This window comes from Channa argus, chromosome 20 (assembly GCF_033026475.1).
Source record: "Channa argus isolate prfri chromosome 20, Channa argus male v1.0, whole genome shotgun sequence".
Taxonomy (NCBI): domain Eukaryota; kingdom Metazoa; phylum Chordata; class Actinopteri; order Anabantiformes; family Channidae; genus Channa; species Channa argus.
The window spans coordinates 18,159,178-18,186,972 of record NC_090216.1 but is presented as its reverse complement, the minus strand read 5'-3'; the positions used below and the strand labels follow the sequence as shown (position 1 = coordinate 18,186,972).

At 39.4% G+C, this 27,795-nt stretch overlaps 1 protein-coding gene across 1 annotated transcript in view; it reads right to left on the bottom strand.

Moving 5' to 3' along the window:
- The window catches only part of dnah9 (dynein, axonemal, heavy chain 9), a 157,204-nt gene that overhangs the window by 69,462 nt on the left and 59,947 nt on the right, over positions 1–27,795 (bottom strand). Inside the window, exons 35-47 of the mRNA XM_067489060.1 lie at positions 19,305–19,462; positions 18,419–18,557; positions 15,900–16,187; positions 11,720–11,930; positions 11,513–11,640; positions 11,072–11,180; positions 9,750–9,897; positions 9,030–9,204; positions 8,059–8,232; positions 7,496–7,703; positions 4,773–4,938; positions 4,003–4,105; positions 2,260–2,499 (exon numbers count right to left, since the gene is read on the bottom strand). Of these exons, the coding sequence (XP_067345161.1) occupies positions 2,260–2,499; positions 4,003–4,105; positions 4,773–4,938; positions 7,496–7,703; positions 8,059–8,232; positions 9,030–9,204; positions 9,750–9,897; positions 11,072–11,180; positions 11,513–11,640; positions 11,720–11,930; positions 15,900–16,187; positions 18,419–18,557; positions 19,305–19,462 (2,247 nt within the window). The remainder of the gene's footprint in view (positions 1–2,259; positions 2,500–4,002; positions 4,106–4,772; positions 4,939–7,495; positions 7,704–8,058; positions 8,233–9,029; positions 9,205–9,749; positions 9,898–11,071; positions 11,181–11,512; positions 11,641–11,719; positions 11,931–15,899; positions 16,188–18,418; positions 18,558–19,304; positions 19,463–27,795) is intronic.

Below are 27,795 nucleotides of genomic sequence, written 5' to 3'. Positions count from 1 at the left end.
AGTAGGTAGCATCGCCTTTTCATACAGTGGCTTCAAAGTGTTATGGTGCGGCTGAACTCCCCAGTTCTTGAAGGCAATGTTACATGGGATCAAGGTCCTTAAAGTAGCACTAACCTCGGTCAAATTTAGCAGTTTTTGTCAGTTTGAATTTAAAAGTTTTATTTAGCTATATCCTGTGGAACCTTCTGAATGGTGATGGCATAGTAAAGACTCTGATATTGGGGACTGTAAAGTACTGTATGTGACGATGAACTTGTCAGGGAAGCTAACAGCACATTTTTGGTAAAAAGCTGATGTTAACAGTGACTAATTTCTCCGAATCACCTTGTCACATTACTTGACATTTCTCATTCTGCTACTGTGTCTGTGTCCGGGCTGTGGGTGTTCAGCTGTCACATAACCCCCTGTCTCTCCCCTCAAACCTAGAGCAGTGACCTAGAGCCTGAACAAAACCATTGCTATTCTCCATAATCTTTTATACATTTAAACGTCACAGCTAGGCAGAAAGCTGGCACAGATGATGGCAGAGCTACCATTGAAGGCACTCGTCTGACCCAGTGGGAGCAACTTAGGGTTCAGTATCTTGACAAAGGACATTTCAATATCTGTACACCGGAACCAAACCTGCAGCCCTGCAAATTCTAGATGACTGCTAAATGTGGACCCAATCAAACTGTAGACCTTCAATACTTTTACTCAGCTGTAGAAGTTCTTAACCAGGTTGTCTCTACTTGTCTTTCTCCTCTACCCTAGATTCCTGCTTCCATCCTTTTTTATGTAGAGTAGGAATGGGAAGGGATGGGAGGAAACTGGAGTAACCTAACAAAACTCACACAAGCACACAGAGAACATGCGAGCTCTACACAGAAAGGCCACAGCCGGCCGGGGATTCAAACCTAGGACGTTTTAGCTGTGAGGGGCAGCACTAAACACTTGTACTCGTACACCATCATACTTTCCCATCCCTTAAGCAATGAGAGTTTAATACAATCATATGGTGCCTGTTATACTAATTGATTTGAACTGTTGCATAAATTTGTCGATTTTTATGGACTATCAAGCAGAGACTCAACAAAAATCAAAGGACTTAGATGATGAATAGGGTAAAAAGGCTTGACCTGGCAATCCATATTAATAATGCTTAGATTGCTCAAAGCTCATTAACAGGAGTGGCTCATTATGCCCAAAACTTTTTTGTTTAGAAAAAGTACTGTGAAATTAGACATTTTAGGGGCAGACAATCACAATAAAGTGTGCAAAATCCTTGAGAAACTTAGCTGCTTTTAGCAAAACACACCTGAATTACCAACCAAACTGCTGGCAACTGAGTTGAATTACGTGTGAGGTCTTGACATGGAAGAACGTGCGGACAAAGGATATTATTTGTGATTTGAGTGCATTACTGTGTAAAAGTCTAACAACAATGATGTTAATTGAGCTTTTCCTTTAGTACCAACTTATGACGACATATTTATCAAACTATTAACATTTATCATCACACCGTGAATGTGAACACTGGCTAAACTAATATGTTTCTCTAAATATCAGCATCTTGTATAGTCAGTATCAGCATCAGCATACTCAGTGTAAGATTTAAGTTTTAAGCTTTAAGACAAATGTTGTCTATAAAACTGCATTTTATTCCACCTACATGTAACCTCCACATGATATAAGAAGAAGAAGGAGGTGCCTTTGTAAACTCCTAGATGGAAATATGAAAAATGAATTTCCTATAGCTGAGTGGCTTAAAGCATTAATTATACAACGGAGTGCGTCAAATGAGAGACCCAGCTCTCCATGAAACCATGGAGGATTCTGACAGAAATATTGCCCCAAAAGCTTCTCCCTTGACAGCCTTTGCTCTCTGATATTATATTCATTTAAATACATTAAATCATCACTAATACCCATGGAAGTGCAAATCCATTCTATTTTCTGTTACACTTATTTCAGACTTATTTCTAGCTTTCAGACACAGCTCTTAAATCAATAATCATTTAGATGAGAAATTAGTGACAGAAGCCTGGCTTTTTCCACATGGGAAGCAGAGCCATAGACAGAGAGAGAACCAGAGCAAAATATCTAACTCCTTGTTTGAAATGGAAAAGGGAGTGATGCGAAGAAGGACACAACTTTTTTCCTGATAACTTCTCACATTCCATCATTTCATTGCAGTAAAATTAACGTGTGGTTGTTGTTGTTCTATGTGGTTAAGTCTAATATGTTTCTTTCTAATATGTTTGCTACAGTATATGTCACCTGGAAGATGTTGGAGAGGTCTCTCAGGTTAAAGATGTAGTGGAACTTGACTGCAGTGGGGAGGAAAGTAGAGGAAATGCGCTGGTGCAATGCCAAGGCTAATTGGACCAGGGTGGGGCAGCTCTTTTGCACTGCTGCATTGAAGCAATCTCCTTTTAGGTGCTGAGAGAGGATGGAGGTGTAGATGGTGCTCAGCGCCTCGGCTCCAGGGAATGACAAGGCAAAGACAGAGAAGTGTCGCTATGACGGGGGGGAAGAGCAGAAACGAGGCAACAGTAAGCGTGATGTTTCAAAGTAATAATAATGTAGACTTTCCAATAAAAGCAAAGGTCATGTTGTAGGTGTTGGTAGCAATAAGTGGAGAGGGACCTTGTATTTTTCGACTTTCCTGTTTAAAGGGGCTCTTCTGTGTTTTGTAAAGAATAATTTCTTATTCTGTTTTTATATTTTACATATGTGATTAAATGCCGTTTTTTCTGATTATGCTAATATGTGCACAACTTCTTTAAAAGTAGGTTTTTATGTTACTATTAGCCAGTCAAATCTTAATTTGAATGCCTGTCAAAACTATGCCATGCTCTGACATGCAGACATTTTATATAGAAATGCTCTGGACAAACAACGTGATGAAGAAAGGAACTAAAAATATACAGTTGACATACATCATCGGTACATGTGCATCGATACCTTTTACATTGTTGATAAATTAAATTAAACTATTAGCTGTATCATTGCACTGCCATGGTGTTTCCATCCTGTGAACCATACTTGGAAATAAGATTAACAAGTGATACTTTGCACCTCCTACACTCCTCTTGATAAACAATAGCAGACAAAGGACAATCCTGCCCCACCAGTAAAGTGACAAGAACAGTGATGTCAGCTATTAAAAGCATATTGTTGAGCCAGACAGTTTGGCCTGGATGACGAGTTCGATTTCATTACCATGACCATGTTAATCCAAAACACAGTGTCCAAATACTCACTCTTTAAAAGATAAATTGTGGCACTTTCTAAATTATTTCTGTTCACCAAATTGTTAAATAGTTTTATTTTAATAGTTTTATTTGTCTTTTAATTTAATGGTCTCTTAGAAGCTACACAGCAATCCAAAGCCTGCTACAGGGCTTTTGTTAGGGTTTAATCTAGGATGTACTGCTCAGGTGACTCGTACTAATCCCAAAGCCTGATAATAACCAAGACAACATATTCAGTGACATCTGAGATTTCACATTATACCAATATACAAATGCACAAGCACTGAATCAACATATTGACAGTAATTTTGATTTTTTGTCTGTTTATTGTTTTCAAAAGTTCTGATCCATCAGTCCGGACACTGCACAAACAAACAAATAAACGAGAAAGTAATGTGCCACGACCTATGGGCACACAAGTGTAATTTTATAAATGCTGAATATGTTGAGACATGACTTAATTTATTTCAGTTTTGTCAAAATCAAGTCTGCATGGATGCCCTAACAAATACATGCACAGACAAATTAAAGTTTGCACAAATAAAAACTAATACACACTAAATCTTCCTCCACAATTTGATACATACTGACACTGACATAGAAGAAATGGTATACAGAATCTATGATAACATGTGCAAGAGGAATGAGTGCACAGATTACAACTGTGAACTCACAACTGTGTTGTGGAACCAGTCGGGCTCACTGTGCTGTGAGGACTTGATGTGTGTGTGTGTGTGTGTGTGTGTGTGTGTATTATATACTGCACCTGCAGTCGTGGATTGATGGTGAAGCTGCCGGCTGTAGGGTTCATGCAGGACATGTATTGAACGCTGTGTATTTCCTTTAAAAGCAGCTTATTGCGGTCATACCTGGGAGTAGACACACACACACAAAATGCAAAAAAATCATTATTTGAGAGCCTTGCATGCTCACACACACTGACTCTCATCAACACACACAAGTGCAACCTTCCCTGCACTTTTGCCGATATGGACTCCTCAGCTCTTACTTAAGCTGGCGTGGCTCAGTAGCGTCCTCCTTCCTCTCAATTTCATACCTGAAATCCTCCCAGCATATCTCTAATGGGCCGACCGTGTCTAAGCCAGTCAGCCTGTGTCTGACACAGTGGAAACATGTTCAGAATGGCCTCACTATGTCAAGAAGATGAGCAACAAAATCCTTTTAGGAGGAATCATACAACCCTGTGCTCACATTTGACTTTTGACTCATAAAAGTTTCAGCACCATATTGATACTGAGGTGAGGATTCATGTGAATACTACAATTAAGGCATTTTTAATAGAAAGGCCATTCATGTGAATTATTAGGGTATTACACCATCAGCTGCTGGCACTTCATCATGTCAATAAGTCTTTTCGATGTTAATACATGCACACATAGAAATCATCTGAAATTTTAGGCAGTTAATGTGAAAAACACTTCCTCGGCTGATGTGATATTTTCTGCAAATCACATACAAAGACACAGTTTAGCTATAATGCAGTATATAGCATAGCTGTTTGCTAATGAGTTTTACCAGTGGTTGTAGTCCATGTGTTGGCGTATGAGTGTGTGCGGTTGCACCGTGCCATATGCATCCACCTCCGGCATATTCATGTCATCTATGAAGTAGATCAGTCTTCTGCTGCCTGGAGGTCCGTAATTACGCCCTGCTTTCTTCTCAAGGGGCTTCTCCAACACCACTGCGTAGGAGAGGAATGAAGGAGCGGAGAGCAGAAATGAAAGCGAGAGAGAATGAGCACTGAGAAAGGTCTAATTTAATAAACAGTATTTGTAGAGTAATTTAACATAAAAAGTACATGTTTGTGTCAAAACGCCATTCATCCCGTTATTATATGGAACGACTTATCTTGTTTAGGGTTTTTTGGGGGGCTGGGGCTATACCAGCTCACATAGGGCGAGAGCAGGGCCACACCCTAGATAGGTCATCAGCCTATTTAAGAGTTTTACAATTTCAGAGTCACCAAGTAACCTAACATGGATGTGTTTGGACTGTGGGAGGAAACTGGAGCACCCGGAGGAAAGCATGGGGAGAACATGCAAACTTCACACGGGTCAAACCGGTCACTTATGTCACAATTTTTCAGTGTTTATTTAATTAAACTAAAAGAGAACTGACACCATTGGTCCCAACATGGGGGTCAGGACCCCCAAGAAAGGTAAATTTGGGGATACTGCATGGCTCTGTCATTTGTTCAAAACCAGCAAGAACGAAAACACACTGGATTTGTTCCACCCCCTCAAACACAAACAGCACTAATGTGAAGAGGAAATGAACTATATAGTTCAGAAGGCGTGATGTGAATCATATTGTAATAATTGTCTATATTGACTGATTGACTGAAATCTGAGAAGAGAAATTCACACTTCAATAGATTTACAAGCAAAATAGTTTCCCCTGGCTCCCTGTAGAGTTCTAATATTATCTAATAATAGACGCAACTCCCCGAGTGCACTCATTAATATTGTACAGTAATTTTTAAGACTAATGTAAACAGCAGAAAAAAAATTTAAATCAATTTGAAGTTAGGTCAAGTTTATTTTAAATTGTAAAAGTTTAAAGGTGACTAAGTATCCAGTTAACCTGATTCATGTGAACAGTATCACCATGTCTTTGGAATCACTAATATGTTGGAAAATTCCTCCCCTACCAAAGGTTTGACACTGTATTTGAGTGATTTTGTATTTAGGTTTACAAACTTGCACTTACAGTCACATCTATAAATTTCATCTCCTCTACATCTTTGTGTGGGCCCCAACCAGTACACTCCCACATCCATGTTTCATATTCGGCATTATGCACTCACTGTGGTAATCCTGGCCCAGGTCTACATCAAACATGCTGGACCCCATCTGATCCAAACTCATTTATTTTGGTTTCATCTGACCAAAGAATCTGCTGCCAGCATTCATCAGTCTTTATATCACATTTTTTTTTTTTTGCAAAGTGTAGCAGATTTGTGCTGTTTGTGTGATTGGCTTCTTCTTGGACGGGCTCCATATAGAATGACTTTATGAGGTGTCCTTCACACTGACTGACCAATGACCCCCTTCTACAGATAATCCTTGTGCCAAGTCATAAGCACTTACCTGTCTGTTTTTAATGCAATGTCGCAAAACTAGTGAAGTGTGTGTTGCTGCCTGCTGCTCGTTTTGTTCCCCCTCCCCTCTCTAGTATGCAAGACCATAGTAAAGTAAGGAAGAGGCTGAAAGCTTGATGCCAGCATTGTTCTGTGTGTTTGTAACAATGCAACAGTTAATGCTGTCAAGTGTTAGGTGCCCATAGGATGTCAAACTCATCTTTTCTTGTTTTTCCCACATACATTTGGGTCATCTATGTGACCCACGAAGTGTAAGGACAACCCAATGTGTTCTTGGTATGCCAGCTCTGTCAGAGCCCCTGGGATCATTGGCCTCAATCTGAATTCTGCCTCGTTCACACGTTATACTGATGGACATTTACATAGCCCAGTAGCCCCCAACACAATGTAGCTGCAAGTGCAGGGCTTGTGCTAGAGCCAGTCCAGCTGGTTCAACTTGCAAAACTGCTTTGTTTTTTAATAGCCCATCGTAACCACATCATTATGTCACTGTATAAGTTGCTGCCTTATAAAGCAACATAGTTAAGCACATCAACAAACATTCAAACATCTCTCTACAAATATAGTTGCTGGCTTCCAGGCAACACCACTGGTCAATTATGTGCACAGATTATATTTGAAGCAAACTCTAATTAAAACTGACAACACTGAATGATCAATGTTAATATGATTGAATTATTTTAGCCTCATTCTTTAAATAGCTAACTATAGCAACATTAGTGCTAGACAAATTAAATAAATTATACATTTACAACACAGCTTTACTTGGTCCTGTCTGTTACCTCCAATACCTGACAAAAGCAGGTCTTGGTTCTAGTCCAGCAAAGAGTTGGTTCTACTCTGGAACCAGTTCTTCTGTCCACGAGCTAGGGGTGTGCAATATGTGCAAAATTCAGCACAAGTAAGTAAATCAAATCATTTAAAAAAAAAAAAAAAAAAAAAAAATACTTTATTCAATTTCACCCTCCTCCGTGTGTGTGTGTTGAGAAATGAGAGATGTTTTTCCATCATCATACTAAATATCATCATCAGAGCCAGTTCTTTTAATTTGCAGTTTTGATTATTTGATTATTTTAATAGACACATGCCAGCCAATCAGAAGCCAGCATTTTCTAAGGTAGCTGTATGAATCTTGTACCTTGGAGCATAGCGGACGTGGTGTAGTAGTTGAAGGGAACATTTTTAATCATGTATTTCTCTGCGTCTAATGATGCCAGCTTGTCCCCGACCAGAACAGACTTCCCAGTCCCAGCATTCCCGACTAACATGACAGGCCGACGGTGCTCCAGGAGGCGATCCATGAAGTAACGGACTCGAATGGTCTCGGTTGTGTGGACCAGACATGCCTGCACATGAAAAACACACACGTTACTCAATGCGGAGACGTTGACTAGACAATAATAACAGCATAAAATATTTGACTATTAGAAATGAGGTAGGCAAGAGCTGTGGGACTGAACCAAGTAATTAAGTAATGAGAGACAAAACCAAAGCAATGAGTTACAAGACAATAACTATGTAGAGCTAAGGGGAACTCCAGACTCCCCTCATATGTCTCTGGGGCATATTTACTTCTACAGTAATGATGCCTTTCACATTACTCATACACAAAGAGCCATTGTTTATACAGAAATATTGACCAGTGCATCTTAAAACTGCTGATCAATTTATTGTTGTTCATTGATGTTCAAGCTGTTGTACCTGAAGGGGTGTATCAGTGTCCATCTCAAACTTGGGCACCATTTTGGACCACGGCTCAAACTTCTTGCTCTCGGGGTCGATGTAGTAATCAAACACTGTGCCCTGGGATGGGAACTTGATGGTTTTGAACTCGGCCACCCACCACTTGCTGAACTCCAGTCTGTAGTCGACCAGCTATGGTCACACAGAGAACACATACGGAGACATACAGGGTACAGTGAGTTTCTATACTCTAAAACGATTTCCTCTTTTCTTTCCCCCCTTACATACAGTAGTTATAGATTTGTGCATTTGATTTACACCGGTGAGAATACAAACCAGAGGACAACAACACAGAGATACAGCCACAGTAGTTGAAGGGTAGAAAATGAACGATGGCAGGCCTATCTATACATCTGTCTGATTCAGACAGTAAAATAGCCTCATCACCTGCTGGCTGGCAGTTTCTTGCCTCTCTCTACCTCTCCACCCCTTGGTACCTGTCTCCTCTATTCACTACCAACTCTCCAGTCAATAAAACCACTTAGCATTTAAATGCATCTGTGATGGAAAAATAAAGTGGAGTACATTTGTACCGAGGGGAGAGCAGTTTTAACCCATAACTTAGATGGACGCACTTACTGTACGGCACTAACTGGATTGCTAAGCAACTGCTTACTGTGGCTTTCCTGCTGATTTAAATTCAGCCAGCCCAGGAGTTGTTCGGTAGAAATGGACTCCAATTCATTTTGAGATGGAGAACTCCCCTGTTTCAAAAACGTGAAACTGAAAACAACTTTGAAAAGATTTCTTATAAATAGACACTGAGATCCTGAGTTCTATAAGGGTCATCAGAACTTGAATAATATCAATGAATATCCATAATGTGAGTGCAGTTTCATTTTTTCAGGAAAAATCGTTCAGCTGTTTCAGTAATGTTTTTATGCAACCGCATAATAAGTGCCTCACATGCCGAAAGGTCCACACAGTACCTGGTCTTGGAACATGGCTCCCCCAAATGCCCAAATGGCAGCAAAGACAAAATACAGCTCATAGAGTTCTTTAGCGCAGTCTGGTGGGGTATTTTCTGGAGTCAGCAGACATTCCAGCAAGTAGCACAACATCTGGACCATACTCTGCTCGGGAATGGGGATGATCTTCTTAAACCTGGGCAAAGACACAGGCATTAAAACAGTGGATTCAAGCATCAGCACTGACTTGGGTGTCTCTGGGTACTGAGCTGAAAGGGGAAAATATTCAATTATGGTTTCACCTTATGTCAGTTTGAATTGTGTCATACATTTTTAAAAGATATAAAGGAAGACATATCGCTGCATTTTACAAAATACAATTCAACCATGTTTACTTTCAACAAACAGGATGACAGATTTATAAGCTATGGCACAGTGATGCATGTTTCAAAATTTGGCTTCACACTGACAACAAATTATTCCTCCTCTGCTTCCTGTTTTTGTTGTCTGCTCCAATAAGAGTGCTGATGGAGGTGTTGGAGGAGGCGAGTCGTCCTGTACAATAGAATGCAGGACAGCATCCAGTTCTTCTGAGTCAGTCCCTGTTTGCTCCAGTCCAACACACCCACTTTGCACCGTCCCTCCCCATCTTATGTCACACCATGACATCCTGCGTCATCTGGGCATGACTGTAAGCATGACATTTCACAGTAACAAAGAGCTACTCGGGATGTGCTTTACCTGGATCTGACAGCATCCAGGCAAGAGGGGAGGTACTTGTCAAAAAGTATGGTCAGGTTGGCCTTCTCTGATTGGACCTCTCTCCTGTCAATCCAGCTGGACACTGGCGGGTTCCAGCCGAGGTCTGCTGGGTTTATGTACAGAATTCCTAAAAAAAAAGAACAGCCATGATGGAACTTGAACAGACAGAAACTGTTGTTGGACCTCCATTTATGAAGACACACAGCAGACTATACAGTACATGCTACTTCATTGTTTGCAAAGGTAGCCAGTTTATGGAATAGTTAAAACATCCAAGTAAAACAACCCAATACTTATAGTAATGTGTAATTTAGTTCTATGTATGTTGATTTACTGTGTGACAATAATAGTGTGCTGTATTTCACTTTGCTTGCTTGATTTTTGTTTGGCCATTTTTAATTTCTCTTTGTTTTTAACTATTTGATACTAATACGCTTTGATGTCAGGTTTGCAGTGTGTCAGCCAATTTTTCAACAGCTTTTTAGGACAATGCACCAGAGAGAAGGTGTGTTTGTGTCAAGTTTAATCAAATAAGATCTCCCTTGTGATTTCTTCAGGATCATTCAAAACAAGCCATGTGGCTACATCCTCAATTATGTTGTAGAGTTGAAGAGCAGAGCAAGGACTCATATTTTTACAATTAAATAATCTGCCACTTACTATTGTGATTAATTAATTAATCATTTGAATATAAAATCATAGTTTTATTTACCAGAGGCCAATCCTGCAAATGACAAAACAAATTATATAAAAAGAAAAAACAATTAAACCAGAGCTACATTATGCAACTTCTTAGTCTCATGCTAGCAAATAGAAGAAAAATGATATTTATTTTTCTCACTGACCACAATGACCTGCCGTGGAGCTGGGTCATGTTTTATAAAAATATATTAGAATAAAGTTAAAAACTGTAGTTTTAATTAATTTGTATGTTATTAATTACTAAATGAATTGTTTCTGTCTTGTTGAAGTGGTGGAAATCTTGCTTTCTATTTAGCTGTATAATTACATTTCCTGGATATATTTAAAAAGCAAATGTTCTATAAAAATGTTTAGTACTATTAGTACAAACAACAATTATCACATTTGATTTGTTTTTTAAATTAATTGATTAGTACAGCACTAAATCAATCTTGTATCTACATTTTGATAGAGTGAATCCTAAATTTTATAAAAACCTTTTAAAACACCACCAACTTAAGCCATTTTTTGGAACAAACACAATTTGTCAAAATTGCCCACAGAGAAGAACAAGGAAAGAGGTTAAAAAAAAAAAAGAAAAAGAAAAAAAGCAGCACTACCTGCTCTGGATACTGTAGCAGGGGTTGCAGTGCGAAGGTGGCTGATCTCAAACACAAGCCTCATGGTGGGGTTCAGTGGGATCCGCTCATTACTGGCCAGAGTCAGGACCTAACAGAAGGAGAAACCCTATTTACTGACAGTGTATGCAGATATTACATCACTGAGAAAGATGCGTTTTTGTGAGTTTTACACAGCCTGGATTATGTCACCCGCTATCGTCAGCTCTATAAATGCAGATGCTGTGATTTTTCTCTACTCCAGAGTGTAACTAGTTTACCATTCTTTAGCATCACTTGTAAGTCAGCAGTTTCCTAATCATATCTCACTGCTGACTTAATAAACAGCAGACAGTCAAAATGTAATTTAGACAGTGAATAAAGGGCTCAGTCAGATACAGGGTTCAGTCAACACATTTAAACACACACTCAATTCATTCGCACCTTGTTGTCATCCATCACTGTGTTAAGTGACTCAATCCACATTGGGTCAATGTCACCATCCAGAACAATCCACTTGGGCCCACTGTGACTGATGTTGGCCTGTTCACGCATAATATTAGAGAAAAGACCTGATGGAAGGAGAGTAAACATGTTGGTTACTCAGACAAGGAATCATTCATCAAACACCACTCCTCTACTGCTTAGTACCATCTTTCCACTCTCTAGTTGCTGGGTTGATGATTCCAAATAGCTCATCATTGGTCACAGCCTTCGGGTTGAGGTCTGCCCACACAGGTCTGCGCTTCATGTTCTGATAGGTCCTTTGAAGTGATCTCATCACCTGACTCTTCCCGGTGCCTGCGTTCCCAATCACAAACACAGAGTGACGCACCGCCAGCAGCTCCTCCAGCTGCACCACCTGGCACGGAAACAATACAAGTTGTAAAATATGCTTTGTTGAAGTCACATAGAGGGACACTGGTGACACTGTAGACTAATAAAAACTGACCCTTTTACAGGAAAATGTAGCAATTCAATATATTATATCCCACTCTCGTGTTATGGATCATAGTGTATTGTAGCAAACCAAGGGGAGTGGTCGCTGACACAGACTTGTGGGCACTAGGGATTATGTGAGTTCTATTCTGTTCTGATAATACAAGGACCCTTGTATTTTCGGGATTGACCTGCTGACCCACTGTGTTGATCTGTCTCACCATCAGCCCTCTGACATTGGCCCTCCAGTACAGTTTTTGGACTCGACCAGTGACTACTGGCAGGTGGAACTGGACCCCAACATAATACCAAAAACTGCATTCCTGGAGGAGGAACAGTGTCCACAGTGGCCCAAGTTTTTACCCGAGGCTCCTAAGGTGAAGGCCTACCACTCTAAATGGAACAAATTTAAGCCCTGCAATGGTCTGCTGTATTGCTTTCGCCCCCAGTCCTTCAGGATGTGCATGGTTTGGTAGGGTCAGGTCCCTTAGGGATCTCCAACACATCCACTGCCTCCAGGGCTGCTTTTACTGGCCTGGCTGCTGAAGGGACAGTGAATACTACATGCACTGCTGCACCTCTTGTGCTGCACAGAAGGGACCAGCTCAATGCTCACATGCCCCCATGCAGGAATACCCAATGCAGTGAGTGGGGGTGGACATCCTTGGCCCTCTTCCTGCCACAGAATCCTGCAAATGTTATGTTCTTATTGCCATGTATTTTTTCACAAAGCGGCCTGAGGTGTATGCAGTGCCATTACGACTGCTGAGAGACCGGTTGTGGAGCTGTTCACCCACTTTGGGGTCCCCACCGAACTTTGCACCACCCCTCTTCTCCCACAAAGTGATAGGCTGGTAGAGCGGTTCAACCACACCCTAACCTCCCAGATGGCGATCCTCGTCGACGGACATCAGTGAGACTAGGGCTGTCATCTGTCTTAGGTATTTTGGGCCTACCGAACAGCTGTCCATCTGTCCAACTAGTGCACGCCTGCTGCCCTTATGTTTGGATGGGAGCTCTGGACCCCAGTGGAATTGGTTTTGGTTTTTGGGGCTCCCAGGAGCCAGAGATTGACAGGGGACTCGAGATCGACTACTACTAGATTGGGTTAAACTGAGAAATTTAATGCTAGCAACACTGTTCATAAATGGCATACACAGCATCCACGACTCCTTATACCACAGGAAAGTTTCCACTTCACCTTAGTCCAATTTGAATGAGCTGATGAGAAGGCAGCAGTCTTTCTGTATCTTCCTCATAAACTCGCTGGCGTCTTCATTAGGTACACCTGTACAACCTGAAGCAAACCAATACAGCAGCTCTGCCATGAAGTACGCATTTCTCAGGTTTTAAGTTAATACTGTCAAAAAGGTGATAATTCTACTGTGTGTCTATTACAGAGGTCATAGAGGGTGGTGGAGTCAGATTGAATGGCTTTGCTGTATATCAAGTAGGGCTTCTAATGTTTTGCCACCCTATTTAAAATGTTTGAGGCAGAGCTGCCATATTGGATTGCATTAGATTACAGAGGTGTACCAGTAAATGTATATGCTTCTCTCTTTACCTGGTAGCGTTTTAACTAGCATTTGTTGGTACAGAATCAAATACAACCACAGGGGGGCACAATCCAGTGTCTATTTGTGCCAGTCCCAAGTCTGGATAAATGCAGAGCATTGTGTCATGAAGGTCATCTGATGTAAAGCACATGCCAAATCAAACATGCAAATCACGACTTTCATAATGAATCTGACTTCCATATCGAATCGGTCACGGCCTGAGTTGACAACGACTGCCACCTTGCATTTGCTGATGCAGAAACAGACAAAACTGACAATAGTTTTCAGCCCATGCAGGGATTTCCACTGCCTGTTTTTAATGTAATGCTGCCTGAAGATAACAACTATGTTTTAGCCTTCTCCTTTCTGTACAGTTTGCTCTATATTTCCTGAAGGTTTGACTGTATTTTGAACAGCAGATAATAAAATCACCAAACTCTTTGCAGTTGCACATTCAGAGAGGTTATTCTCAAGGTGTTAAACACAAAACAGTGATGAACCACTTTCTTACCTTAAAAAGACTCTTGGAAGCTCTTTTTATAAAGTAATCAATGATACTGACATGTTCACGAATAACCATTCAGTTGAAATGTGTTGCTGTTTTCCTCATTTGCTTACAACTCACATTTTCAAAACAGTTACCACACAGGCCAAAAACAGAAGCTAATTGCCCAAAATGATATATTTTGTTTGAAAATGCTCTCACACTAACAAAACTTTGAAAACATGCAAATAAAGCAGATTTTCTTCCTCAAACAACACAACTTGTAGTCAAACCTTTACACTCTTCGTCAAAAAAAAATCAGTCACTACATTGTAGAAAACAAAATACAAAATCTATCAATATCACAATATGTAGCTATGTATCTATCTAGAGATAACAAACCCTGCTGCACTCTGCACCTGCACTTTTTGAGATGCACTCCTGCACTGTTAGAATTCTATAAAAGAGAGATGCCCTTAAAAAGTTTTCTTGATTCGTTTGTATTTGCACATCCAACTGCATCTAACTGTTTTTGACATGCAAAACCAACAGTCAGCTTCAAGACTAGACCAATTCATTCAATTTCACTTTGTAATGTATTCAATTAAAAAAAATACAATTTCTCATTTTCTACATCTGATATGTTATTTATGTTCGATTGTGAATAAATATGTGTGGATGAGATTTGCAAATCATTGCATTCTGTTTTTATATATGTTTGACAAATCTTCCCAAATTATTTGGAATTAGGGTTGTAAATATTTTAAAAAGTAATTCAAATTATTCCACTGCAGATCCCTAAACTTTCTTGTTTGTTTTTATGTATATATACAAAAGTTATGGGAATAAGAGATGTTGGGTGGTACCCTCATAAAAAATACTTTGAGTTAATCACATATTTGAGGTGACACCACAGAATAAGTAACAGTGAGAAAAAAATTAAAGATTTCCTCTCCACTTCCACTCAAACATACTGATGCAAGCTCAATCAATGCGATCGACTGGGCTCCTCGTGGCACCCACTCCCCATTCATTCAGCTGGAGTGCAGGTAGCTTTACACTCTCAGGGCCTGGGTGATTACTGCTTTGATGTGGGGAGGACTAATGCTGGCACAGGCTAAAGCTAAAGGCTCTCTTTTCTCTCAAGCCCCCACCTTGTATGAATTCAAAAGGTTGGGTGTGTAAACAAAGACAGTAAAAGTTCAGGGTCTGAGGGTGGATGGTTGTTATTGACCACTCTGCCATTCTCTCTCCCTCTGTTTCTCCTCCTCTTTGTTTATTTCAGTGGCTGTCTCTCACTGTGTCAGGGTTAAGTGGCATGGTGCCGCGCCAGACTACAGTGATGGAGTGTTATTATGTGCTTCCCGTGTCTATTTGACCTGAGGCAGATTGCACTTATTTTCCCTGGTCCTGCATTCATCTGTCTCTGACATATATCATATATGTGTGTGTGTGTGTGTGTAATCTGTACGTAATATAATGATTAGAATTAGGTCAGCAGTTTGAGTACCTGAACATTTGGCTTTGTACAGTATTTGCCTGATTCATCCAGATTCTGTGGTTTGACACTAATGTCTATACCCCAGCAGAACATCATGACATGAGGTAAATAGCTTTTGGAAAAAACAGAGATAAATCTATATTGAAAGGACTACAAAAATATTATCTGTCTAAATTGCTAAAGTTAAAACCCCTCTTTGCTCATGCTTCTCAGACAACTTGTGATTGCATTTTCTTCATCTCAGGCTTGGTGAGACCTCTGTGACTTTCTTTTTTCCTTCCTAGTCACAACTGAATTTGATGCACTGCACCAGACAAATATAGCTGTCAGGAAGAATCACATTTACTCTACCTTGAGTACAAAGTTGTCCTCAGCCTGTAACTTCAAGTCGAGAATGGACTCCTTTACATGTTTCTCAAAGTCAAGGTCTCTCTTCCTGGGGACGTCCAGTGCAGGAAACAGGTCTCCAATTAGCCCCATGAATACAGGCATATCATCTGTTACAATCTTGGGGATGTTGAAGTCTCTCAGAGCTCGCATCAGTACCTGGTCCTCCGCTCTCCCAGGGTCACCTCTTTTCAGCGAGCCAGCCACCACCAAGACAGACTTGATGGCTCGGAGGCCCCAGTCATAATGGTCCTTTAGTAAAGGGAGAAATATCAGTGAGCAGAGGAAGATTCACCTCTTTAGGTCATTAAATCTGAGGAGAAACCCTCACTTACCATTTAAAAATATAAAGAAATGCATTTGAGAGCACAGATGAATAAACTGATTCAAAGTTAATGAGGTACCTCCACAGGACTTTATCAAATACACAAATATTTGAATAAAAATCATAATAAATAATAATGAATTTATTTAATTTACATCAAGATAACATCAACTTAAATAACCGAAACTCTTTTTAAAAGCACATTGCAATAGTGACTTTTAGAGGCAACTTTACCCTTTATGGGATTTCTTAGAAGTCTTTTTATGCTAAAATAGAATGACTGCAAAACATACATCTTGAATAAACAACAAGCCCAAGAAATTGGTCCCCATGGGTTTCTGACATTAAAGCAAGGTCACAATTATACATACAGGGTTCAAAATATGCTTATACCCACTTTGATTATTAATCCACTGGTGCTGAAAGTTCATTTAATTTGCACAGCCCAGGTCCTCTTAACTTCTTTTTAATTATCATTATTGACTATAGCTGGTGGCTTCTCTGTGCCAACATAACAAAAAGGGTTTGTTTGACACCACTCACTTAAGTTATGAACATACAGTATAATGAGAAAGTCCAAGTAGCTCAGTGCATATCTGAGAAAGAGGAATGTAGGTTTCGATGAGTCAGGAGTGTCTTTTAGAACCATTCTAGACTGCAGATTTCAAGATCATTGGATTAAACAATTTTACATAAATACAAGTTATTTGTACTCTAGGGGGAGCCACTTTTCAGGGTCTGGAAGAAGACCCAACTGTATCACTCAGCTGAGAGGACATTGCTTCTGATGGTCAGGAAAATATTGACAACTGTGTCACTGTCTTCAGTCATGTGAGTTTTAAATAACCATGGAATGAAAGGCTGACGTCCAAGAAAGAACCATTGCTAGAACTTGCCAACTCACCTAGTTGCAGCTTAACTAAAGTTTTTAGCTGAACACATGGACAAAGAAAAAGCCTTGTGGTGAAAACTTTTGACATAAGATGAGACAAGCTTTTGACACAGGCCTGTGTCACAAACCCCAAAAATTTTGCTAGGAAGAGCGATCAAATATCCAGCAAATATCCAGCTCTTCGGCTAGAAAAGGCATCTGCAAAAGATGAAACTTGCTAAATATCATATAAAGAAATGTGTGTGCTGTATGTTCATGTTTGACCTTGTATGTGTATTTTGGCCCAGTGTTGATGTCAAAAACCCCCAATTAAGCATGCACCAATTTTTTAAGCATTTAAAATCCAATACTGCCATGACACCTCATGTCCATGAGTGTATATAAACATCCAGTTGTAAGTGTTGAATTAGTGTGTTATTAATGACATGCCAGGTGTGGGTGTATAGGTGTGAGTGAGCCAAAACTGAAGGTCAGCACTATGGCATTAGCAACGACCACCATAATTCTGAAGGTCCCAATCTCATTAGAGCATAAGTTTAACTCCCTGTGGTTTTTAATAGCATCAAATATATTTCACTGTATTGTTTCCGTGTGCACTAATAGGAGAAAGTGATTCTGCACAGGCTCATGCAGCAGAACTTATGTAATATTAAATCCACAATTAAACCAGCTGTTTAGCTCTCTGAATCTGCACTTCTCACTTATTTGCTCTTTCAGCCCTTGTGAATACAGCTTAGAGAAGCACTCTGTTGATTCCCATTAAATTTCATTACCACCAAGTTGCCAATGCTGGAAAAGTTGCAACAAAACTCTGGAACACAACTCCAGAACTAGATATTCATAAAACAGCAGTATGACTCGTAAATGGACCTATGGTCCAAAAAAAAGTTTTGGGCTCATAAGTGAGGGCTCATAAAACCTCTTACCCAAGTTGAGCAGCTCCACTGTTACTCTTAGCACTGTGAGTGATTTTCTGCTTTGTATAATAATAATGGCATGACATTTTAACTAAGGACTAAAAAAGATTGAAGAACAATTTAAATGGAATAGTATCCAAACTCTCCCCATCTCCTCAATTATGTAACACTGCAATCTGACAGTTAAGTTAGAAAGTCAGCTCTTGTGTGATACCTTTGAATATTTCCTTCATTTAAAGACTTAAATATATGAAAAACATTGTCTCAGTTGTTAATCTTTGAAGTGGAAATGAATATGGTTCTTTCTCAACCAGATCACATGTGTAACACCGAAGAAAGCTAATAGTACCTGTTTGGACAGCAGTTCTTTACACAGTGTGTAAAGCGTGATAAACTTCTTAGCGAGGACTCTGGCGTTAATGAAGCCCTCAGCCACCAGCATGATTTCACAGATCAGCTCAAAGTCTGGTACCACCATGGCACAGGGTCTGTGTTCAAAAAATGAAAGAATGCATTTAAATGCACAGGAGCTGTAGTTCATAATCATAAGCCGGGATAAAGAAATGTTTAAATCACTTAACAACATAAGCAATTAACTTGTGTTGACATTTGACTTTTTTTGACGATGAAAACTCACAAAGTGAGGAACCAGGAATTCTTCTATACGGCTCACAGTACACTACAATTAGAGTAAATATCACAATTTCCCATCTTGTCCAATGCAATGTCGCCAGTGAAACTGATGCCAAGCATACAGGCAAAACTGCACAGAAATCATTCAAAACAAATGTAAAAATGTTTGAGCAGTTTTACAAAGGAGAATTTAAAAAAGGTGCAGTGTCCAGATTCAAAGATAATTGAGACCCATCCACACAGACTCAATGTCATGTGGAAAACTGCCAAGAGTGGGGCTACTTCCTTTTAGGCACTCTACAAAATTCCTTTTTGTATTTAAAAGACTGAGCATCCTGCTACAGACATCTTTAGCTCACTTGTTTCCAACCCAAAAACAAGCAAGGGACTAAATGCAACTGTAATTGTCTTTACAAATCTTATGGCGATCCAAGGAATCTTTTTGGCAGTTATTGAGATATTTCTGGCTGAAATAAAAGTAATCCACTTCAGTGCCAACTTAACAAATTTCTACTTAAGAAAAAGTGTGTGTATATATATTTATTTTTTTACTTTAACATATTGTGTGAAACGTACAAATAATTGAGAGCAGGAGGGCTCACCTGAAGAGGGCTTTTAGGTTTTCAGGAAGCTCGGTTCTGCCAGCGTAGCCTGGATTCATTGTGATAAAGATGCCGACAGAGGGGCAAAGATTCACCTCCTCTCCCATGAAGTTAAACCTCTGCTTCTTATCGCGAATAGCATCCTGGATACTTTTGACCTGCACATAAATAGATCATTAATATGATACAGTGTAGAATACATTTATACAAATAATGCTGAATAACCATCCACCCACCATCCATCCATCCGCCATGTCTCCATCGCAACAAGACAAGATAAACTGTTTACTGAAACACAATTAGCTCTGTCAAGATGATACCTTCAGAATGACACTCACAACATACTTACCATGTCTGCCATCACCAAAGTTATTACAGTTCATTTCTGTAATAGAGCTTGAGAAACATTTGAAATCATACCCAGGCCTAGTCAGTTCAAAAACTCTCTGTTAGCACTTCCAGTAGATGTTTCCAACTAGTACAACCATCACAGAGGATGTAGCTAGATGGGTTCGTATAAAACTCATTATCATCTTATTAATAACATGCTAGAGACAATATGTAACAGGCTGTCGAATTGTTATACAGTATGCGCCTCTTTTTCAGGGACACGGTTTCATTAATAATATGAGTGTGCTATTAGCCAGAGTTTGCTGGATGGATGAACTGTCAAAGATCCACTTGTCTACATTATGATTGAATGAGATATCAGAAATAAGTGTGTGTGTGTGTGTGTGTGTGTGTGTGTGTGTGTGTGTGTGTGTGTGTGTGTGTGTGTGTGTGTGTGTATGTGTGTGTGAACTTGCATTTCTTACTTGGTGAGGCCCAGTGGCAAGCAGCCCACCAACAGTGTGGGGCCCGAAGCCTTTGTGGGGCCCAGCTTTCATTCAAAAAGAAGCTTAGGAGCCTCCCCTGATGTTCCTCTTGCTTTTTTTCATTTGGCCCACAAGGTCAGAAGTGTGTGTGAAGTGTGTGTAAAATATATCCTCAGTACTGCCAGCTAGTGCTAGGGGCTTCGTATTGCAAAAGATACACACTTTTGGAAGTGTGTAACATTTCAACCAATCAGCTTAATGATAAGAAGGCATTTGATTGGCTACTTCACCGTCACCAATTTGCGACATACCCCCATTTCCCTCAAACCAGAGATGGTTATGGCATTTTCCAGCATGAAAACTTCTTCATGACAACTACAGTTAGGTTAAGTTTATGATTTTAAATTTTTTAACTTGATATTGTTTCCTCCTCTGTACAGTTGCAAACAGGGTAAAAATCGTAGTTGTAATGTAGTTGTAATTTTTAGCTGGTAATGTTAGCTACAGCATGTTCGCTTGTAAGTTAGCAACAGCATGCTAGCTTCTAATGTTTGCTATGTTAGAGCTTACAGTTTGTAAAGTGATCTGTAGCTCAGTAGCTGCTACTGTAATGCTATAGATACATATCTGGCACATTTTCTTGTAAGGTTAAAATACAATTAATTTTGTATGATAAGAAACTCGTAGCTAGACGACATCAGTTGCCTTCAAGTCACCTACGTCACACAAGTTGTAAATCTACATGTAACTACTATCTTACTCTTTAACTTTCAAAATACATTAAATTACATGTATGAGATCATTATAGATTCAAAAGGAAAGCAATGCATCATTTAATGTGGCTGGCTTTGAATGCACCATGACTGCAGCTCGGTGAAGACCTCATGCTTCTTGTGGATTAAACAGGACAAATTCACTACAGAACTAACACCAGACAACAAACAAATGTAAGTTAACTTATCCCTCAAATACTAACAATGCTAACAGAGGGCTGGTAATGAGCTTTAGATTTTTAACTCCTTTGTAATGCTCCATGTCATGCAAGATTTTTTTCTTATTTAGCTACAGCATTAGCGTTAGCTATGTCAATGAAAATCTACTCTCCTTTCGGCTCATCCCGTGAGTTCAGGGTCGCCACAGCGGATCATTGTCCGCGTGTTGATTTGGAACAGTTTTTACTCCTGACACAACCCTCCCCAATTTCCACTGGGCTTGGACCAGTACTGCACAGCTGGGGAGGGGAATGGGCTGTTAGGGGTTCAGTGTCTTGCCCAGGGACACTTCAAAATATAGCCAGAGCCTTTTGGACTTTTAGGGGTGGAAACCGTACTGCACATGGGGGTATGTTTTCCAGTAGAAGCACATTTTCCCATTTTTGAAGTACAAGTTAATGTGCATAATATTTACTTTAGGGCGAAATGAACAGGATTCAGAGTTTGGCCTTTCTTAAGGGGATCATTGGAAGTAGAAGGGAAGATGATGGTAAAAAGAAAACAATGACAGAAATAATATATTTTTACCTTAGTCAACAAATTAAAATTTTACTTATAAGAAAATATGACAGCTGTGATAAAGATGGATGTTGTGTAATGCTTAGAATGTCATTTACATAATGTGTAAATCTGACACGTCACTTGTGTGAAGGGTAAGTAAATAATTACATTAGATTCTGTTTGTTTATACTGTCTCCATATCAGAAAAATTGTATATGGCCTAATAAATACATTTTTACAATGTTCTATGTTTATAAATGCATCCAGTTCTCTCTCCTTGAAAATGAATCCTGCCACTATTAAGCTGTAGGATTGTCATAATGTCTTGTATAAAGTCCTGCATACAAAAACATTAGCCTGTAATTATCACAGTAAAATCAATGTTGGAACACAACCTATGCTTAATTCATATTAAATCCTAAGAATTGGCTGTGCATGAGCCAACCCGAGTTTCCTCAGTTTTTGTTTATATTGTGTATTGTAAGGTTAATTGGATTAGGGGGTATATGTTTGGGTGTGCTAATGGTGTCATTAGTGGCATCATATTGCTTTGATGATTGCCTTTATAGTTTGCCTTTTAAGTATGTTGTCCAGTTGTCAAGGAAACTGTGCATAGCAATGGTTTTGTTACAAGAGAGTTCAGTTCAGTAACTTATATTTTACATTAATATCTTAATAGCTTTCAGTATCAAAACTCAAGTTGTTATAGCTATAATGCTACACCTCTTTATGGGCTTCATTTTTTCAAATAGTATTTTGAATGTTACCCATTACATCCACGTCTATGCTATTGTCAGACTTGCGGTACATGTGGAAAAGGCCATAGCATGTGGTTATTTTTTATGCTAAATACTGTTTGAGAAATAGCTGTCAGCCAGCTAACTTAGACAACTTGTGAATCTGTAAATACACAATGACTATCACTTCTTGATGTGCTTTTGATTTGGGTCTGAATACCAGGTGACAAACAAGCAGACTCCTGCTTTGGCAGTCCAGACCGATACGTCCCATAAAGATCATCCGACCTATTAGGATTCAAACAGAGATGATCCCGGGATGCAGGTAAAGACGTAATGCACACACTTAGTCACAAACCATTTATGTTGACCTGGACTTGGTGTAATTCTCGTATCAAGATAGGGAGCTGTTCACAGCTTTCCAAAACAGTAATCCTCCTTTTGAGTCGGGATTACTGTTTGGGTAAAGTGCCTGCTTGTGGTTGAGGTACCAGAGTAAACCTGACACACATCTTCCTGGTGTTTCCTTCATGGGGCCCTCATGCATCCAGTTAACCTGAGACACAAATATGCTCATATGCTTGTGTTTCTAGTCTTCCTCTTATGGGGCCCTCAAGTAGTCACTGAATCTCACACACTCCTAATTTTAGAGTTTCTCCCTTTATGGGGTCCTCCCATATGGATCGAACTTATAGTTATTTTAAATCATTATCTTAATACCTGTCAGCATCAAAAGTTGTTAAAGTTATAATGCTACACCTCTATATCGGGTTCATGCTTTCAAATATATAGTCGCTATCTAATTTTGTCCTTTGAAGTTTACCTTTTAAGATTGTTTAACAAGTTGTCGTAGGATTTATCTAATAGATGGTTTGATGTTTAGCCCAGACTTTGTAAAAAAACAGACACAGCACTAAAAGTACAGCTATTGGGACTACAAAGTTCAGCTATTAGAGGGGGAGCACAACTAGGTACAAGTTTAAAGGTTTAGTGTGTAGTTCATACCTTATTCATTGAAATTGATTTGTGAACATGTTTGTGAAATCATTAATTATAAATGTGTACTGTAGAATTACTCTAATATCTTAAAGTTGAGAAATGTGGAGTTCAATAAATGTTCAGTGTTCGTCATACAACTATCTCTGGAGTGGATAATTGTTGGACTACCGCATATGAGTAAGATCACTTCTACAGCGCCTGTGCGGATACGTTTGCATCATTTAAACATTTTTTGCACTTTTAAAGGAGAGTTATTTTTTAAACTTTTTCAATTGTTCATTGTGGAAATAGGATCGAATGGAGAATAGAATAGAATGACTATGTTAGGTATGTGCAGTTTAATGCTGTACATTCAAATAGTTTAGGATTTTTTTTGTCCCAATAGTTTACCATATCTCATGATATTTGTAAATTCACTTTGACTGAAAGTAATCTGGATTTCACTTAATGCCCCTATAGAGAGTACACTATTCCAACAGGCTGTTGACAGTTAGGTTGTCAAGTTGTCATACTTACAATAATTTCTAGGAAAAAGATATTAACTAACATTTTGTTTCTGTAAAAGATTCAAGATAGTCTTGCGATTAGATGAAACAAGTGCAGAGAGCAAAGAGTAGTATATTCCAAATCCCAGGGAAGAAAGCACGGACAGTAATGGTAGCTTGGAATTATCCCTTGAAAAAAAAGACAAAGAATAACATTGCATCTACTAGTCAGAGTAGAAGCAAGTCTTCCAGTCACACCCAGTCTGAGTCTAGTCACAGCAGAAACGTAGTTAGGACAAGCTGTGATTCTACACAAAGATAACCTGAAGGCAGAGCTGATGCAAATGAAGATGAACTCGCACCCCTTGAAGAAGAGCCAACTGTCTGTTAATCCAGTGTTGAAGGAGGAGGATGGATCAAGAAGATATAACAAGAAACATCAATGCTTGTATTGTGGACAAGTAGTTAAAAATGTCACGACTTCTGATGCATAAACACAAAAATAAGATTGATGTTGCCGAAGCTTTTAGATTGCCAAATAACTTTAAACAAAATTATTAATTTATAATAGCTATACCTTTGACCACTATCATTTTCTTGCTGTCACAATAACAAGTAGCATAGCTGTCTCAAAAAGGTTTTTTCCAGATACCAGTTTGGCACAGGTGTCAGAAGACGACCTTTTGTTATCCAAGTTTTTTACCAGAACTTCCAATTAGTGCACAGACAAGCACATCACCATCACAAAACTTTTAAAGTGCTCTGCTCAAAAATGCAGGTGATTGAAGGGCACCCATGGGCATAACCCACTTATGTGACGTAATAAATTCTGGTCTTGTTTGTAACCAATTTGGTGTCAGGCACCATGTATGAACTTTAAATCTTTAGGTAACATTTGGATTAACTATGGAAGGCTTTGAAGGCTGCACAATCAGTTTACTTGTGGAGCAAAAAATGAATATGTGCTTTGCTGACCTGAACGTAATATTCCAAGTAAAAAATAATATAAGTAAGATATAGTTCAGCGCTGACACAGTTCAATACAGAATGTGATAGAAGGGGAGATGGGGAATGGAGTGGAAGATAATTCACATCATACATGGCTTCTGTGTGTAGAGGTTATAATGTCCCCATTTAGAGGTCTGTAGGTACAGTTTGGGTTTAACGTGGTCTTTCCCAAAACTAATTGACTGTGGAAGAGTCCTTTATGACCTTTAAATCAATTCAGTACTGCAGTGAATATGTGATCAATCCAGTTGTGTATCAGTTCAGGTTAAGATTTGTTCTTAAACCTACAATATAACGTGTTCTATTTATGCACACTTGGGTAATCAAACTTCAGTGAAAACAAGCTGAACACTCGAAGAATGAGCTGCAGTACAAAACAATTTAAGAAAATTTATAGTGATGAACCAAGTTCTGGTGAGGTGGACTGTGAACGTTGCATTGCTGCACAACCTCCAGCTCTGGGAAACCGAGACTGGAAAGCAGTTAAATACTTTAATCAAAAATTGAATTACTACCATGAGAAGAAAAGTACAGTAGAAGAGCTTCAATGAGGTATTGTTTTGTGTAAAATGTTAGTTAACCACAGAAATAAAAGGGAAGGTCCCTGATTTGGGAAAAACTGCATGGTTTGGTAATTGAGGTGAGCTCAAGGTTTAAGTATTATAATATTGCCCTGACTACATTATGGTGATCTTTCATTAACTTGAAATGCCCATATGTGAAATGGTTGCTGTAGAAGAACCACAGATGTGGAATAGAGAGAATGTAGAGTAAAATGTAAATCCCTGATACTGTTCTGCATTTTCTTTAAAAACTATGTAAAGAAACGTTAACAGAAACTAATTTCTCCAAATAAAGATTTTGTTCCCTGTTATGATATAAAAACACGAAATGTGCATGTGTGTGAAGATGGATCTCACAAATACTGAATGTTAGAAACAGACCCCACAAGCAGAAAAAAAACGGGCATGGAAAAAAGTGATATTTGTGTTAATGATTTTTTTTTTTTTTGACTTGTGTGATTTTTTGACTGAGGTGTAGAAACACTGGAAAGGCTGGATCCTACCAGTGGGTACAAAATTAGCGGATTTCACAAGGGAGGAAAACGTGTGTGTGTGTGTGTGTGTGTGTGTGTGTGTGTGTGTGTGTGTGTGTGTGTGTATGTGTGTGTGAGAGAGAGAGAGAGAGAAATCCAGAGAGAATCTTGGCCTAAAACTCCTAGGCAGTAAGAGGCTTTATGAATTTAACATGCGTGTGGTAAAAGAGCAAGGCGAGTTCGACAGCTGGAAAGAGGAGGAACATCTCTTCATGGATGAGTACTTAGCTACAGATCACTCAGTCATACTAACACAACAAGGAGATGGGGGTGGGGGGGTCTGCAAAAAAAAAAACAGTGCAGCTGCAGGACAAAAAAAGGTTTTCAAGAACATTAGTTTTATGTGAAATGACAGCAGCGCACCACTGGTGTCCCACAGAGATATAACGAGAGGTGCTGTCCCCATCATTGTACAGACTGGAACTAGACGCTTCGATATATTCACAGTCCAGGCCTGCATTCGGTTTAACAGAGGCTGAACTTTGCCAATTTATTTCCATGTTATTACATCTAGCAGCCTTCTGTTTGGCTCTGTTTTACCCAGTGTAGGCCTGGTCCTGCCACCTGTGTTAGCCGACCCTATAAGCAGCTGAGTATGTTCCCGTGCACCGCTAGCTGCTCCCTCCCTCCCACGCTTAAGAAGGATGGATTAGGTGTGTGTGCTTTGGTGAGAGATGGCTCAGCACTGGCTCTGCTGAAGACGGCTGAGCACTGGAGCAGGCTGCCAGCTGTCACAGCAGGAGTTTGACGCTCCTCTGTTCTCAAGGTCTACTTCTCCACAGATAAGACACCGTGATTTATTATTCATTATGCCAAACAACACCTATTCATTCTTCTGGCACTTTAAAATTCTCTAAGTACTGTACACTTCCATAGCTTATGCAGAAGACTGCTTGACTTTCACTGCTACTAACCGGAGGGAAGAAAGGGCGGGTAAGTCTATCACAATTATCATCACAATCATTATCAACATTCTTATCAAGTTAATGCAGTGTGGTATGACAGCACTGCACATGTGTGAAGTTAGTGGCTGAGGCAATAGCCTGCAGGGCCAGAATACGCCAGAGGGACTTATGAAATGACAGTGAGGGGTTCTGTTTGATCTAGAATAACCACATGTGATAGCAGAAAATCTATCATCAGCTGAAACGCACAGACAATGAGTGATTTCTCAAAAGAAGCCCATTAGCTACTGCAGGTCGCTGAGAGTATACAGCATCCAATCTGTAGATGGGTTTTCTCACTTGATGTGTCACTGTTCGTGTTGTGAAGACAGAGGGGAAGAAAATAAGATGAAGACCATGTTATAATGATCCATTTATTTCAGTTCAAAGATGGAAAAATGGACTTTGTCATATACTGGGGAATGATTTACCAAAAGCAAATCTTCCCTTTTTGTCACTTGTAAGCAGCACAAAAAGCTTATAAACACAAAGTTGTTATGACTGACACGTTAGCATAAAGAAAAAAAAAGACCAACAGTCACTCTCTTCCAGCTCCGTTTTTGTCTCCAAGCCCACCTTAAAAAACAGTTTATCTGTTGAATGTTCACCAGCCAGTGGGTTTATCAGGTTTTTTTTTTTTTAATATTTTTATTTATTCTTGCTTTATCTTTATTTATCCAGCGAGTCCCACTGAGGTCAAATTACTACCTTCCAGAGTCATATTCCAGAGTTTCCCCTACATTATTTAACAATGAACCACACAACTTATCAAACTTCTAGCAGCGATTGTTTGTGGAACATTACATCCCTACTTCAGGACTGGTAACACGTTGCAAATATCAATCCACCTCCCCTGTGTGCTAGAAAATGCACACAGCAGGGGCCGTTGCCATGGAGGACAGAGTTCAGAGGAC